Source organism: Rhinatrema bivittatum, chromosome 1 (genome assembly GCF_901001135.1).
Source record: "Rhinatrema bivittatum chromosome 1, aRhiBiv1.1, whole genome shotgun sequence".
NCBI lineage: Eukaryota > Metazoa > Chordata > Amphibia > Gymnophiona > Rhinatrematidae > Rhinatrema > Rhinatrema bivittatum.
In genome coordinates, this window is record NC_042615.1 from 136172118 (window position 1) to 136189613 (window position 17496).

At 46.1% G+C, this 17496-nt stretch overlaps 1 protein-coding gene across 2 annotated transcripts in view; it reads right to left on the reverse strand.

Moving 5' to 3' along the window:
- CEP135 (centrosomal protein 135) overlaps positions 1–17496 on the reverse strand; it is a 435470-nt gene that overhangs the window by 105778 nt on the left and 312196 nt on the right. For both annotated transcript variants that reach the window (XM_029587343.1, XM_029587336.1), the window contains one exon: positions 3756–3866. In XM_029587343.1, the coding sequence (XP_029443203.1) occupies positions 3756–3866 (111 nt within the window). The remainder of the gene's footprint in view (positions 1–3755; positions 3867–17496) is intronic.

The following is a 17496-nucleotide window of genomic DNA, read 5'->3' on the forward strand; positions in this document are numbered from 1 at the left end:
TTCTTTTGAAAATAAGTCTCCTCAGCTTATTTATTTATACACTTTTATATACAGACATTCGTGTTGATTTCATGTCAGTTTATAATATAATTCCAAATACAGACACAATAATTAGTAAAATACAATATATAGTAATTGAAAACAAATATTTGACTAACTTAAATTCTTAAAAACATCAATTCCTTTAAAAATCAAGTAAAAGGAAAACACTGATACCTAAAAATTCCATAAACACATAAAATAAATTTAAATCAGGAACAGACTATGGAACTCAGGCCAATAAAAAACTCAACAGAATAAAATAAATAAAATAAAAGTAAAATAAAAATAAAATAAAGATAGGTAAAAGCCTGTATAGGGGATCATTCTGGCTGTATGAAAGCTTGTTCGTATAACCATGTCAAAGTTTTTTTTAAATGAATGTGGGTTTGCCTCTAGCCTGATGTCTAATGATAATGAATTCCAAATTTTGGGACCAGCCAGTGATAATGCCCTCTCTCAAACCATATTTAGATGTGCTATTTTTGGTGAAGGTATAGATAAGAGTGCTTTGCCGGAGGACCTAAGGTTAAGTTGTGGTGTATGGATATGTAAAGTCGCATTTAGCCATTCGATCTTATTTCCATAGATGGTTTTGTGTATTAAGTGAGTGGAGTTCTTTCAATACGGGAGTAATGTGATCATATGTTTTACAATTGGTTAGGAGCTTAGTGGCTGCATTTTGCAGGAGCTGTAGGGGACGAATGGTGGAAATGGGGAGGCCTAGTATGAGAGCATTGCAGTAATCTAGTTTCGATAAAAGTAGTACTTGCAATACGTCCTGAAATCGTTACTATGTAACAGGGGTTTTAATTTTTTTAGAACCTGTAACTTATAAAATCCATCCTTTACTATGGCTTTTATTGATGTCTTCAAGTTGAATTCACTGTCTAAAATGCAGCCTAGGTCTCTTACTTCATGAAGAATGGGGAAGAGTTGTTGATGTTAATTTAATTTGTTATTTTTTCAGTGACTTTGTTGCAAATCAGTAAGATTTCTGTTTTAGCATGATTTAGAGAGAGAAACATCTGGGTGAGTAGTTGTAAGGATGTGTAATATATGTTCCAGAGCTTCAGGGTTTTCTCAATGGAACCTTCTATAGGGAGTAGTATTTGAACGTTGTTGGCGTAAATAAAGTGCACTAATCCCAAGTCTGCCAGAAATCTGCAGAGAGGGGCCATGTAGATATTAAAAAGAGTGGGCAACAGGGAAGAGCCCTGTGGTACCCCTGACCTAAGGTTGACTGATTCCGATTCCATTGGGCCTAATTTGACTTTAAATGATCTGTTTAAAAAAAGATTTCAACCGTGATAGGGTGCAATCTGCGATGCCGATTTCCTGAAGTCTATTTATCATTAGCTCGTGATTGATGGTATTGAATGCTGATGAAATATCTAACAGAATCAGTAAATAGGATGTACAGTTGTGTAGGCCTCGTAGGACGATGTTGGACAGTGAAATGAGAAGGGTTTCAGCATTAAAGAATTTTTGAAACCCGAACTGTGAAGGGAAAAATAAGTGATTGTTGTCTAAGTATTCTAATAGTTGCTGATTAATTACCTTTTCTAGAAGTTTGGCTAGCATGGGAAGAATGGACATGGGTCGAAAATTCGCGAGGTTGGTTAGGTCTAAATGAGGTTTCTTTAGGATGGGTTCGACAATGGCGCACTTTAAAAGATCAGGGAAGATGCCCTCATTCAAAGAGGTATTAATAATATGCGCTAAAGGCCTTGCTAAAATGTCTGGGACGGACTGCAGGGATTTTATGGGAATAGGATCCAATGGGTGAGAAGCAGGGTTCATCTTTTTTAGCGCATTGGCTATCTCTACAGAAGATACATTGTCAAAGATGGACCATCCTCAGGTTGGATTAGAGGGAAGGGAGATAACTTAACCACTTCTCCAAAGCAAGTTATTTAAGAGCTTTTGAATTTTATCATTAAAAAAGTGGCCAATTCATTGGCTTTGGCATTAAAATTTCCTGGGGAAGGAGCTGGCATGTTAGATTTAGTTAAATCGGAAACATGAAAACAGGATTTTTGGGTTGAATTGGAATTTATGAATTTTTTCCTGAGTAGAAGTCTCGCTTGGCCGAATGGATTGACGATCTGTACTTAGTGAGGGCTGATCTATAGAGAGTGAACGAGGAGGGATTAGGATGTTTTCTCCATCTCCTTTCAAGGCGGCGTAGGCCCTGCTTCAGGGTTTTTAGTGTGGCAGAGAACCAGGGAGCTTTGTGATTAGAAAATGGGAAGATCCACTTTTTAATGGGCGGACATATTGAGTTGGCTAGTTCTGACATGATTGATTCCCACAAGTTAGTTGCAGCAGTGGCGCTAGATAAGTCAAGATTGGCTAGTGCTTCTGGAAGGGTGGCTAGGAGATCCTCCACCTTACAAGGTTTTTTGAATTCAATCTCAATTTTTGTCGTGGGGAGGTTCTGCGTAGGGGACTTAATGGTTATGGAGGACTGAATTAAATAATGGTCGGACCAGGGTACCGGCAAGATTCAGGGAGTTTAAAGAATATCGAGGAAAGCATTAACAAATATCAGGTCCAAGGAGTGGCCTGCTTTATGGGTAGAGCCTTAATGATTTGTCTAAAGCCTAAAGCTTATAGAGCAGATAGGAACATGGCGTAACTGGTAGACAGAGGGAACACGTCTAGATGTAAGTTGAAATCTCCAAAGATCATTGATGGAATATTGGGATTAATATAGGTCTTCAGTAGTTCAATTAAAGGAGAGACATTGTGTTCCAATAGGCCGGGAGGGGTATAAACTAAGCAGACTTGAAGACAGAGGGATTTGAACAAAGCTATTTCATAATGAGGAATAATGCTCAGATCCTGATGGATTAAGTGTAGTTTCTTGTGGGCTAGAAACATTAAACCCCCACCCTTTCTAATTGACCTTGGGATAGAGAAAATATCATACAAGGAATGCAGTAGCTGATTTACAAGGACTGTGTCAGATTGTTTAAAACAGGTCTCGGTGATACCGCAGATATCTGGTTTGCAGTCCTCAAGATGACCTAGTAAGACTGGGATCTTTTTTGTAAGAGATTTGGCGTTAATTAACGCCAACGATAACAGTCAGAGCCATGAATTTGGCGTTAGAATCCGTTCTTGGCTTGGGGTAACTCGGAAGTTTTTCCTCGGTTTGTTGTGTCGACAACTGATCCAGCTTTTAATCGGCAAAGCCTCCATCCTGACGTGTAGTGAAAAACTAAGCAGTACTCACAAAGTGTGGGAAGAACAATGAAGAGCTGCTTATTCCGGAGGACTGATGGCAATTGTGGTATCCAGGGAGAGGCCCAAAGGGGGGGGGCACTAAGGGGAAACTCCCCTTAGGTGTGCGCCACTGGTGCGCGACGCCAACCACTTCAGTTCCTTTTACCTCGCGCCTGAAGATGACGTCAGCGGGGGTGGGTCTACACGACGCGGTCTCTGGGGAGAGTCAGGTGAGAGCAGACAGGCAAAGCAGCAATAGATCCAGAGCCTCAGAGTGGTAAACAAGAGGCAGAGCTCGATCCCCTGGGCAGTTCTCTAAAAATAGGGATTGCCAAACTAAAGTTTGAGCAAGTTATCAAATGTGAAAATTTTCAAATTAAGTGAATTTACAAAATATTATCCCTCCAAATTGTTTGCACAACAACAAAATGTATTTTTCAGTTAGCTTTAACAGAATCACTATATTTTCAAACTCATATTCTTACCTTGGCAGCCATTAAACTTTCAATTCTGGCAACTTCAGTGATGTAACTATGAACTCGTAACTTAAGGTCTTCTTTTTCATGCATTGCTGATTCCAATTCAATGGAGACTGCCTGAAAAGATTATACATATTTTAAATAGGTAATAACAAATGTGAGAAAGTATTCGAGGATCACAATAAGTGTTCTCCGTATATCGTCTGCCTTCATCAGCCAGGAAACTTGTTGAAATCCTTTAATAAACAGACTGCTGTGCGCTGTTGCACTTTTAATATGGTTAAGAGATAGCTCAGATTTTAAAAACAAAAATCACCATTATTTATGAAAGAATAGGGAAATTGATAGAGTACACATATGAAAAACTAGGTTTGAGTCTATGTTCGACTCAAAACAACAAAATCCACACTAGGGAAAAGGACAATAAATCAAAATTCTCAATTTGTAATGTGAAAATATGGATCTGGTTTTCAAAAAAGTTACAAAAATATATTCACAAATGTGGACAACAGTTTCAGAATCAAACTTTTTCCTGAAATAATTGGTCATCCAGGTGGAAGACCTTTGCTTGTACTTTTATTTGGACTGTTTGTTTCTGGAGTAATGTCCATGGTGGAGGATGCCTCTATATCTGTCATCTACGGGAAAGTTAAGGAGAAATTATTACTTACCTGATAATTTCCTTTTCTTTAATAAAGACAGGTGGATCGACACCAATAGGTTATGCACCTCTATCAGCAGATGGAGCAAAGCTGACGTCATGGTATATATATACCCCTACACTGACATTAGCCTGCCAGTATTCTCTGCAAAAGCCAACTGTGGACAAACTAACAAAACTTGATTATTAACCGACAACCATTCCAGCACTCAGCTAACAGGAAACCACTGAGCTTAGACAAGGAGTGTAACATTAGTCTAGGGACTGGATATACACTTACCAGTAATTCCTGGAACACGCAGCCACACAGGACGACAGCAGCACAACCATCCGGCAGCAAAGGGTAGGAAGGTGGATCCACATATCTTCATTAAAGAGAAGGAAATTAACAGGTAAGTAGCAATTTCTCCTTTCTTAGCATGCAGATAGGTGGATCTACACCAGTGGGATGTACCAAAGCTACTTCCAAACAGGGCGGGAGGCTGCCCATGGTCCGATCAAAACCACATGTGTGAAGGCTGCGTCCTCTCAGGCCTGCAGATCCAGGCGGTAATGCTTGGAAAAGGTATGTAAGAAAGACCATGTCGCAGCTTGCAAAATCTTGACGGGAGACAGCAATCTAATATTTGCCCATGACACTGCCTGAGCCCTAGTGAAATGAACCCTAAACTGACAAGGAAACGGCTGCTCAGCCTCCACATACATGACCATGACTACCTCCTTAGTCCAGCGGGCTGTAGCCTGTGAGGCCAGTTCACCCTGTTTACTCTCACCATGAAGTATAAAAAGTCCGATCCGTTTTCCTGAGAGGTTCAGAAACCTCTAAATACCTCAAGATATGTCCTCTTGACATCCAAGGAACTTAACAAGTGATATTCATTCACATCTCTCTCCCTGTCCAAAGTTGGCAGGGAAACATTGATTCAAGTGAAATTCCAAGACCACCTTTGGCAAAAAGGACAGAACAGTATGCAAATGGATTGCCCCTGGAGTCACACGCAGACATGGTTCCTGGTAAGAGAGGCTTGCAGTTCGGAGCTCTATGCACAGAACAAATTGCTACAAGAAACAGTTTTTAAGGAAAGTAACCTCAAGGAAATGCTATGCAGCAGTCAAAAAGTGGGACCTGCAGAAAATCCAAAAACTAGATTAAGACTCCACAAGGGCACCAGCAACAGCAGGGGAGGATGAAGATGCTTCACCCCTTTTAAAAACAAGCTGCATCTGGATGAGACAAGGGTCCACCATCCAACTGACCTTGGAAACAGGCAAGAGCTGCCACCTGTACCTTCAAGGAATTAGGGCCAACCCTTTACTCAACCCATCCTGCAAAAATTCCAAAATGAGCGAGTATGAACCCATGATCCTCACACCAAGCCTCAAACACTCGCCAAACCTGCACATAGGCTAAGGAAGTGGAGAATTTTCTTGCTTGTAGCAAGGTGACAATCACCGCAGTGGAATATGCACACTTCAGCGACTTAGCCCTCTCAGCAGCCATACCATAACAGAAATAGAATTGGATCTTTGAGAAGAACAGGCTAGTAATCAGATAGGAGAGTCCACTAGGAGCTTTCGCAAAGGAAAATTGGTTCTTACCTACTAATTTTCGTTCCTGTAGTATCAAGGATCAGTCCAGATCGCTGGGTTGTGTCTCCCTTCCAGCAGATGGAGTCAGAGCAAAAACTGCAAAGGCACCCCTCTTAACTTGGTGTGCCACCTGCGATCCTTCAGTATAATCCATACCATAGCAGAATAACAAATATGAGGATAAAAACCCCAACGTAAAACCCAATGGATAAAATCCAATTGAAAGAACCAATGGCTATATCAAAATTGTTCGGCCCACCGAAAGAACCGAAAAAACGCAGAACATATGTACAAGGAAGACCCACGCGCTAAGCCATTACGGTAAATCAATATGCAAAGTAAAGATTCAGTAAAGGTACTGGACTCTCCAAGCTCCAAGAGCAGGCATCTGGACTGATCCTTGGTACTACAGGAACAAAAATTAGCAGGTAAGAACCAATTTTCCTTTCCCTGTATGTACCAGGATCAGTCCAGACTGCTGGGATGTACCCAAGCTGCCCTAATCGGGGTGGGACCTGGAGAGTCCTGCGCAAAGAACACTGCTGTCGAAGCAGTTGACATCCGGATCCCGGACGTCCAAACGGTAATGCCTCGCGAAGGTATGCAATGATTTCCAAGTGGCGGCTCTACAAATCTCCTGCGGCGAAACAAACTGGCTCTCCGCCCAAGAAGCTGCCTGAGATCTGGTGGAATGCGCCTTAAAACCTTCCAGTATTGCGCGGCCGAGACAGATAAGTGGAGGTAATGGCCTCCTTCAACCACCGAGCAACCATAGCTTTGGATGCCTTCTGACCCTTCTTAGGGCCACTCTATAAGAAACAAATGATCTGACAACCGAAAAGCGTTGGTCACCTCTAGATAGAGAAGGAGAACCCACCGCACATCCATCCGTAGAAGCAGGATCCAAATTCGGGAAAGCAGGCGACTCCACCGTCTGATTCAAATGAAATCCAGACACCACCTTTAGTAGGAACGAGGGCACAGTTCGGGGAGACATCCCCGAATCCGAAATACGGAGATACGGTTCCCAACAAGACAACGCTTGAAGCCCCAAAGCCCGCCTGGCAGAGGTGATTGCCATCAGGAAAACTGTCTTGAGAGTCAGGTCTTTCAACGTGGCTCGCTTGAGAGGCTCAAAAGGAAGACCACATAAGCCCTGGAAAACCAAATTTAAACTCCACGAAGGGCATACCTTTCTGACTGGAGGATTCAAGTGTTTAGACCCCTTCAAAAAACAGGATACATCCGGATGAGCTGCCAGGGGAATACCGTCAATCTTGCCCCTCAGACACCCCAGGGCCGCGACCTGAACTCAGAGAACTGCAAGCCAATCCTTTCTTCAGGCCATCCTGCAAAAAAGCTAGAATATGAGCCACCGAGGCCCGACACGGGGATACATTCAACCCGCAGCACCAAGAGTCGAAAACCCTCTAAACTCTAACATAGGCAAGCGAAGTGGACAACTTTCGCGCTTGTAGAAGGGTAGAGATAACCGAATCAGAATAGCCCCTCTTTAACTGTCTCCTCTCATGAGCCAGGCCGCTAGACAAAAGCGATCCGCGTGATTGAAAAATACTGGACCTTGCCGAAGAAGATTCGGAAGATGGTTGAGATGCACTGGACCGTCTACCGCCAAGTTGATCAGATCTGCGAATCATGGTCGTCGCAGCCTCTCCGGAGCAACGAGGATGACAGATCCTATGTGGGCTTCTATCCGATGCAAGACCTTGCCCACGAGTGGCCAGGGGGGGAAAGACGTACAGCAGAATGTTGCGAGGCCACGGAAGGACGAGAGCATCCACCCCCTCCGACCCGTGATCTCTCAGACGACTGAAAAACCAAGCCGCCTTTGCATTTTTCTGAGTCGCCATCAAGTCCAGGTGAGGAACACCCCAGCGACGAGTGAGGAGCTGGAAGGCTGCTTTGGACAGCTCCCACTCGCCAGGATCCAGATGCTGGCGACTGAGAAAATCTGCCTGAATGTTGTCTATCCCGGCTATGTGTGATGCTACCAGCCGAATCAGATGGTGCTCTGCCCAGGCCATGAGCCTGTCGGCCTCCAAGGCCACTTGCCGGCTTCTGGTTCCTTCCTGCCGGTTGATGGAGGCCACGGTCGTCACACTGTCCGACAATACTCGTAACGAGTGTTGAAAGTCCAGAGGAAGAAAGACGCATAACACTAGACGCACCGCCCTGGTCTCCAATCGATTGATGGACCATGTTGCCTGATAAGTCGTCCATAGGTCCTGAGCGGTCCTGGACTGGCAGACCGCTCCCCAGCCAGAAAGGCTGGCATCCGTCGTCATGATCACCCATTGTGGTTCCTCCAGGTCCATCCCCCGTTGCAAGTGGGTCGGAATCAACCACCAATCGAGACTGGACCTGGCGGGTTCCAAGAGGGGCAACCGTAGCTGGAACTCCTCCAATTTTGGGTCCCAACAAGAAAGCAACACCCTTTGTAAAGGTCTCATAGGCGCAAACGCCCAAGGAACTAATTCCAGAGTAGACGCCATGGAACCAAGTACCTGTAAATAATCCCACATTCGGGGAAGTGGTAGCTACAAGAGCCGACGGATTTGCGCTCATAACTTGATCATCCTCTCCCGGGTGAGGAAGACCTTGCCGATCGATGTATCAAACCATGCGCCTAAAAAGTTCAGAACCTGAGACGGGATCAACTGGCTCTTGGCACAGTTGACCACCCAACCAAGAGACTGGAGTCGGAGCAAAACTGTGTGTAGCGCCTTCCGATAGAGGTGTTCCAATTTCGCCCATATGAGTCAATCGTCCAGGTAGGGGGTGAACTAAGATCCCCTCTCCCCTGAGGGCTGCTGCTACTACCACCATCACCTTGGTGAAGACTCATGGAGTTGTCGCCAATCTGAATGGAAGCGCCTGGAACTGATAATGTTCCCCTAAAACCATGAACCGGAGAAATCTCGCGGATCCCTATGTGAAGATACGCCTCTGTTAGGTCCAAAGAGGCCAAATATTCTCCGGAGTGGACAGCCGCAATGACCGAGTGGAGAGTCTCCATGCGAAACAGAGATACCCGAAGGGCTCAGTTGACCATCTTCAGGTCCAAAATCGGACGAAAAGAGCCCTCCTTCTTTGGGACCACAAAATAGATGGAGTACCTGCCGGATCTGTGCTCCTCCGGAGGCACCGGCACTATGGCTCCTACGGATTTCAGCTGATCCAGGGTTTGACTTATCACTTCTCGCTTGGCTAGAGACCCGCATGGGCGACACCAGGAACATATCCCGTAACAGGCGGGCAAAATCCAACTCGTGGCCGTTTTCGATAATACTGAGGACCCACTGGTCTTACGTAATCTTGACACACTCCTGGAGAAACAGTGAGAGGCGTCCACCCACCACTGGGAGAGGGCCTGCACACCTTCATTGGAAAGGCTTTGCCCCCCGCGGCTCCTTGAGAGCCCCCATCACGGAAGGACCTACAGCCGTGAAGGGAAGTAGGCCAAGACAGATCTCTGAGTCTGTTGTTGGGCGGGAAAGGCGGGAGCCCTGGCCTGCCGAAGCCTGCACTGTCCCCGAAACTGGAAACGCGCCGAACCAAAGGCCCTGGAGGACCTGGGTTTATCCTCAGGCAACTTATACACTTGTTCTCTCCCAGAGATTTGATGAGGGCTTCCAGCTCATCCCCAAACAATTTCCCCTTAAAAGGAAGATTGCCCAACTGGGTCTTGGAAGAAACGTCAGCCGACCAGTTACGAAGCCAAAGAAGCCTCCTGGCTGAAACTGCTGTAGCCATGTTACGCGAAGAAGCCCAGAGCAAGTCATATAAGGCATCCGCCATGTAAGACACTGCGGATTCCATCCTATTCGCCTGGTCAGCCTCCTCCGGAGGCAACTCCTGACAGGTGAGCATTTGTTGTACTCACCCAAGGGTTGCCCGCTGCATGAGGCTACTACAGACAGCCGCCCGCACACACAGTGCTGACACCTCAAAGATCCGTTTGAGAAGAGCCTCAAGTCTCCTATCCAGTAAATCCTTGAGCGCAGTCGCCCCAGTCACAGGAATGGTCGTCCGCTTAGTGATAGCGGAGACCGATGCGTCCACCTTGAAGATCCGGAGAATGTCTAAGGACTCCTCGGGTAATGGGTATTTTATTAACTCTTCTATACCGTCGTTATGTTGGAGAACCATCACAACGGTTTACATATAGGCACGATAACAATTATGAGTGGTATAGATTACAACTTGAGTATGTGCCGACATAGTTCAGTAACAATATAGTGCAATAAGCTAAAAGTTAAGTGAGCTAATCAATTTGGTATGACAGTTTCTCAACGGTATAAGATTAACATGACTATGAGTTTGTTCGGTGCGTCCAACTTAATCAATTGTTTTTCTCCTTCACTTTGTCTTTATCGAAGGCTTGTTTATAGAGCCAGGTTTTCAGGTTAGATTTGAAGATTTTCAGATTTCTCTGGAGCCTTAATTCGAGAGGCATGGTGTTCCATAATACGGGGCCAGCCAGTGACAGTGCTCTTTCCCTAACTTGAGTGAGCCGTGCTGTTTTGACTGAGGGGACAGTAAGTAGGGCCTTATTTGCAGATCTTAGGTTTCTGTGAGGGACGTGTACACGCAGAGCTGTGTTAAGCCAGTCGGCTTTTTCCTCATGTATTAGCTTATGGATAATACATAGAACTTTGTATTGTATTCTTTGTTCTATTGGGAGCCAATGTAGTTCGGAGAGTGTTCCAGTTATGTGGTCCCTTCTTTTTTTTTCCAGTTAAAATTCTTGCGGCGGAGTTTTGTAGTATTTGCAGTGGCCTAAGTGTAGATTGTGGTAGCCCAATTAATAGTGCATTACAATAGTCTATGCTTGCGAATATCAGTGCCTGTAGGATTGTGCGAAAGTTGTTTAGTGTTAAGAGGGGTTTCAGTCTTCTAAGAGTCATTAGTTTACCATATCCTTCTTTTATTTTCTGAGATGTGCTGTTTCATGCATAGCTCAGGGTCCACTATAACCCCAAGATTCCGTACTTTTATTTATTTAACATCTTTTCTATACCGACATTAAAATACACATCATATCGGTTTACATTGTAACGAAAGGTTGAAATTACAAGGAACAAGGGGGGGGGGGGGGGAGAACTGGGAGAGGATATGCGTAAGAGAATAGGGGCTCAAGGAGCCAGAAAAGTCAAGCAAGGGGAAGGGGAAAAGGGAGATGAACATATTTACAAATTTACAACATTGCTCGTAGTCATGAGAGAGAACATAATTACATAATTACAATGGGGGGGGGGGGGGGCAAGTTCCACGTCTTGCATATTTTTTATTTTGATTGTAGTTTGTGTTGGGTGAGTGTTTTTTCGTTCGAGGTGTAAGTATTCAGTTTTGTCTATGTTTATTACTAATTCCATCTGATTTAGGAGCTGTTTTATTATTTCAAGGTACATGTTGGCTAGTTGCATTGTTTCCTCGATGGAGTTAACTATGGGTAACAGTAGTTGGATATCGTCTGCATATAGGTAATGTGTGAGTTTCTCCATCGCCCTCCCCACCCGCAGAGTTGCCTCAGGAGATTCCCACCCCCCCCCCCCCAGTCACTAGCTGCATGAGCATTGGGTGAAATGGAAGTGTTTTGGAGGGGGCCTGCAACCCCGAGAGAACCGGGTTCCCCTTGATAGGTTCCGTGCTGGGCTGCGGGCCCTCAACGTTCAGCTCCGCTAGGACACGAGGTATCAAAGGATCCAGCTCCTCCGGCCTAAATAAGCGGAAAACACTGGGATCGTCCCCCTCTACCAGGGTGGACTCAACAACATCCCCGTCTGGATTCGGGAGGAGCGGGTCCCGGGAAGGATCTGCGGGATCAGGATCCGGAGCCACCGCAGGGGCCAAAGGGACATTGGGAGCTGCAGCCCATTTAGCAATCTTTGCGGGTGGGGGTTTCAATGTCCTGCTGCTGTGCCTCGGCCTCCAAAAAGGCCTTGTGCATCAATAAAATGAATTTTGAAGAAAAAAGCCCCTGTTCCTTTACGGGCTGTGTCGGGTGAGATGGGGGGGGGCAGGGTTCGGAAGAGGAGGAACAGAGTTCAGAGGAGAGGCGGGCCTCGGACCGCGCAGCCTAACAGGGCTCAAACTAGGTGGTAAAAGTGGGGAAGAAGGAGCTTCCCCTCCCCCCGCCGGAAGACAGGGGACGGACAAAATGGCCGCCTTTCCCGCACGATCCAGGAACGGGGCTGTCCGTGATCGAGACCGCCGGTCTGGCCTTCGTGCCAAAATAGTTCTGGGACCCTCCCCTGGACCTTCCCCCCCCTGGGAAGGCAGCAGGCACAAACACCATCGCGCGAAAGCCGCAGCCCCGAGCCCCCACAGGCGGAACAGGAAAACCCCCGCGGCATCCCGACGGCTCCAGAGGCAAATAAATTTAATTAAGCTGAGTAAAGACAGTGAAAACACGACGAGAATCAGCCTTCCGGAGCTCTGGGAACGTGAGAGCAAAGCTCACCCGAGGAATGTAACGTCTCGGGACATGGTGGGGGGGGGGGGGGGGGGGGGACACGGACCAGCCCACTCACCAGAGAAGGACACTCCTCCGACAATCTGGTTATTGGGGCATCCAGCCCCAGCTACACAAACAGCAAGGTTGCAGCTGCCTTGTGAAAGGAACACTGCCCTCAAAAGAAAAACAAAACTTTTTTTTTTTTTTTAAACAAACTTTATGAAGCCAAGACTATAAGATAAAGTGAAGGGAGAAAGTCATTGCTTCAAAAGCCTGCTTAAGGATAGCCTCAATTCTCCTATCCTGTGCATCCTTGAAGGCCACTCCCCCTTCTACGGAGATAGTCATCCGCTTGGTAATGGCACACACAAGCACATCCACTTTCGGAAAGTGCAATTGCTCTCTTGCAGCTGGATCCAGGGGGTACAGTCCTTACAAGGCTCAACCCCCTTTCAAATTAGCCTCTGGGGTACCCCACTCAAGATCAATCAATTCTTGAATGGCCTCCAGCACTGTGAAAAAAAAACAAGCGGCTTTATGCAAGGAAACCAAAATGGGAGTTTTCTTTGGCACAGACCCAGGATCTGTCCCAGAGACCCCAAGCATGTCCAAGGTCTGGGAGATCAGAGCTACCAGTTCATCTCCATGAAAGAAACGTAGCATAGTTCTACATGGTTCCAGACTTGGAGGGATTTCACCATCCTCCAGAGAATCAGGATCGGACCCTTGCTATCCAGGTCTTTATCAGGAGGACCCGCTGCCACTCTAGGAATACTCTGGTGCTTAAGAGAAGGTCCAGGCAAGGTTCTCACCTGCTCTTCCACTCTAGGAGCAGTGGATCAGGTTGAGGATTGTGCCTGAAAAAAAGATTGCAACATCTAGAAAAATTCCACCCAGGAAAAATGTAGAAGTATCCAAACCAGGAGGCACCTGGGGCATACTCACTGAGCTACCATCCCCGCTAAGGAACCAGTTAGGGGAGTTCCAAAGTCAGGTGCCTCACCTAAGTCATCTTTACCCAGACCCACATCTGGCTGGGAAGAACCAGGCTTCGTGAAATCAGAGGAGGATAAGTCTCCCTTAGCCTACAAACAGTACTGGCACAAATTAGTGGGCAATCCTGGTTGAGGTGCCCTAATATGACAGGCAAAGAGAAAGGTTTTTAGGTTTTTTTAGGTATAAGTGCCATTATGGTCGACAGTGCGCTGAGTGGTGGCCAGTGGCATGCGTCTATTTATTTTTAGATGTCCAAAAATTCTAGGTGTCCAAAACTTGGACGTCCCAACGCTAGGTGTCCATAGAATAAGCGCCGCTCAAAAGGACAACAAAGCCTGACTAGGCTTCCAGAAAACTGGATGCACAGCTAGACTCACATGCTGAACTGACAATCCTGTAGAAGGCAGCCTAAGAAGCGTGTGAAAAGCCGTTGAGACCTATTTCGCAGCAAGCAACTAAGAAGCCTCAGAGTGGGGTCTAGCCAATCGAGGCTGCTGAACCAGCCAGGCTGCCCACATCCCTCAACCTCCCACGGAGTGGGACGAATGTCAGAATGGTGTGCCGAGCAAGGAGACCGGGAGGAAGGAAGCCCCAACAGAACTCTCCTTCACTGTCTTTTTTTTTTTTTTTAAACACTTACCAGAGCTCAGCCTTACTTGGCTGAGTACACAGATTGTCTCTGGTTGTGGGGGGGAGAGGGTATTTGCCGTCATCGCTGTGCTCGGCTTCCGGAATCCACTGCCTTTCAGATGCACAAGCAGCAAAGTCCACACCAGCTGAAAAATCAGGTACTGAACCAAGGCACACCTCTGAGGAACCATGGAAATCACCTCAGGAATTCTCAACTGGGGAGAGAGACCTTACTGAATCACTGCAGAAGAGCAGGGCAAATTATTCTTTTCTCCTTAATTCTTTTTCCCAAATCAAGCAATCTCCAGTGGGGAGATGCATGTCCACCATCTGCTGGAGACGGAGAATACTGGCAGGCTGATGTCACTAGAGGGGGTAATATACTGTGATGTCAGTTTGCTCATCTGCATCTGCTAGTAAAGGAACATAAACCAACTTGTTCTGGATTCATTTGATTGGACGCTAAGAAACTATCATTAACAACCCTATGGCTTCATATCTAATTTATTTTATGAGGAAAGTGTAATATGTAAAATGGAAGCATTTTATCACTGTGCAGGAAACAGACTGAAGCATTATAATTACACCAGGTAGAGAATACCTAAACACAGAGTTAATTTGGGTATGGATACAACTGACTTATGCTATGCATTCTAAAGATGTTAGAGAATGTTAAGATACTTACTGCATAACAGATTACCAAAAAATGATTTTTTTTTTTTTAGAGACTGATTTATTTATATTGTTTTTGATAGACCAATCAACAGTTGTAACCTGGTATCAATCATACCAGTTTACAACCAAATAAAGTAAAAATAAGTGTAAAAATGAACATTTATATCAATTAAAATAACCATAAACTAATACATTATAGCAATGAAATAATAAAAGCAACTAGTAATTGTCAAATTAAAATGAAATAAAAATGAACAGAAACTAAAAATCATAAAATAAAAGACAATTAAATAACTTAATAAAGCAAATGTTGCTTACCTGATGTAACAGGTGTTCCCACAGGACAGCAGGATGTTAGTCCTCACAAATGGGTGACAGAGGATGGAGCCCAACCACGGAAAACTTCTGTCAAAGTTTCTGGAACTTTGACTGGCCCCTACTGGGCATGCCCAGCACGGCACCAACCCTGCAGCCAGCAGGGGTCTCCCTTCAGTCTTGTTTCAAAGCTACAGGCAGTGCCGAAAAATAAAATAAGAAAAACGAACCCAACACCGCGGGGCAGCGGGCGGGTTTCGTGAGGACTAACATCCTGCTGTCCTGTGAGAACACCTGTTACATCAGGTAAGCAACATTTGCTTTCTCACAGGACAAGTAGGATGGTTGTCCTCACAAATGGGTGAGTACCGAGCTGAGGATGTCTGAACGTGCACCAAAAGTACCCAACGGCGTGCAACAGGCACAACAACTGGGGTGAAATTTGGTAGAGGACATCCGCACCCCACCGGGTAGGCGGAAGGGTGTTGGTACATCATGTTGGAAAAAGGTTACGCAAGACAGATTGGCCAAAGATGGAATCCTGTCTTCTAGCTTTGTCCAAACAGTAGTGGGCTGCAAATGTATGGAGAGAACTACAGGTAGCAGCCCTGCAGATGTCAGGAAGCGGCACCGATCGAAGGTGTGCTACTGAAGTCGCCATGGCCCTCACAGAGTGTGCCTTAACACGGTCTTGAAAGGGAATGCCAGCTTGCTGATAGCAGAAAGAGATGCAGTCCGCCAACCAGGAGGAAAGAGCCTGCTTACCCACAGGTTGCCCTAACTTGTTAGGATGGAAAGAGACGAATAATTGAGTGCTCTTCCTGTGGGCAACTGTACGGTCTAGATAGAAAGCTAGAGCACGTTTACAGTCGAGGGTATGCAGAGTCTGTTCCCCGGAGTTGAAGTGGGGCCTGGGAAAGAAAATAGGTAGTATGATGGATTGATTAATATGAAACTCCGAAACTACCTTAGGTAAGAATTTAGGGTGAGTGCGGAGTACTGCCCGGTCCTGCAGGAGTTTAGTGTAGGGCGGATAGGTAACTAGGGCCTGTAACTCACTAACCCTGCGAGCTGAAGTGATAGCCAGAAGAAATATCACTTTCCATGTGAGATATTTAAGGTCACAGGAGTGAAGAGGTTCGAAGGGTGGTTTCATAAGGCGACCAAGAACCAGATTAAGGTCCCAAGATGGGGCCGGAGGACGTAAAGGTGGCTTCAAATGGAGCAAGCCTTTAAGAAAGCGTGTTACAAGGGGTTGTACTGAAATAGGGACACCCCCGATACCTTTATGGAAGGCGGCTACCGCACTGACATGCATTCTAATGGAAGAGGTCTTTAGACCTGATTCTGACAAATGCCAAAGATAGTCCAAAAATTTAGGAATTGGACAGGAAAGGGGATCAAGGGACTGCGAAGTGCACCATGATGTGTACCTTTTTCCATTTGTAGGAGTAAGATTTTCTTGTGGAAGGCTTTCGTGAAGCGATGAGGACACGAGAAACTGAATCCGATAGGTTAAGTGGTTGAAGGACTAACCTTTCAACATCCATGCCGTCAGGGACAAGGCTTGGAGATTGGGATGGAGGAGGCATCCGTCGTTTTGAGTGATCAGATGTGGGTCCATTCCCAGGGGAATGTGTCTGCGGATGGAGAGACCCTGGAGTATGGAAAACCACACTTTGCGTGGCCAGTGCGGTGCTATCAGGATCATGGTTCCCTTGTCCTGACGTAGCTTCACAAGAGTCTTCGACAGAAGAGGAAGTGGAGGGAATGCATAAAGCAGACCGGTTGTCCACAGGAGGGAGAATGCATCCCTGGGCCGAGAGTGCTGAGACCGAATGAGAGAGCAGTAATTGGCCACTTTGTGGTTCTGAGGGGACGCAAAGAGGTCTATGTGGGGATAACCCCATTTCTGGAAAAGAGAGGTCGCTACCAAGGGATTGAGTGACCACTCGTGTGGTTGGAAGACACGGCTCAGCCGGTCTGCCAAAACATTTTCTACTCCTGGCAAGTAGGTGGCCCTGAGGTACATGGAACGGGAGAGGGCTTCTGCCCAAATCTGCGCAGTTTCCTGTCAGAGAAGGAAGGAGCCTGTGCCTCCCTGTTTGTTGATGTACCACATGGCCACCTGGTTGTCCGTCTGAATCAAGATTATGTGATTTGATAGGCAATCTTGAAAAGCCCGGAGAGCGTATCGGATTGCTCGAAGCTCCAGGAAATTTATCTGGTGTTTGGCTTCCTCTAGAGACCAGAATCCTTGAGTTTGTAGACCGTTTACATGGGCTCCCCAGCCGAGGTTTGAAGCGTCGGTGGTGAGAATTATTTGAGGGTCTGGTGGGTGAAAGGGCAAGCCCTGTAGGAGGTTGGACTGATTTTTCCACCAGGCAAGAGACAGATGGAGT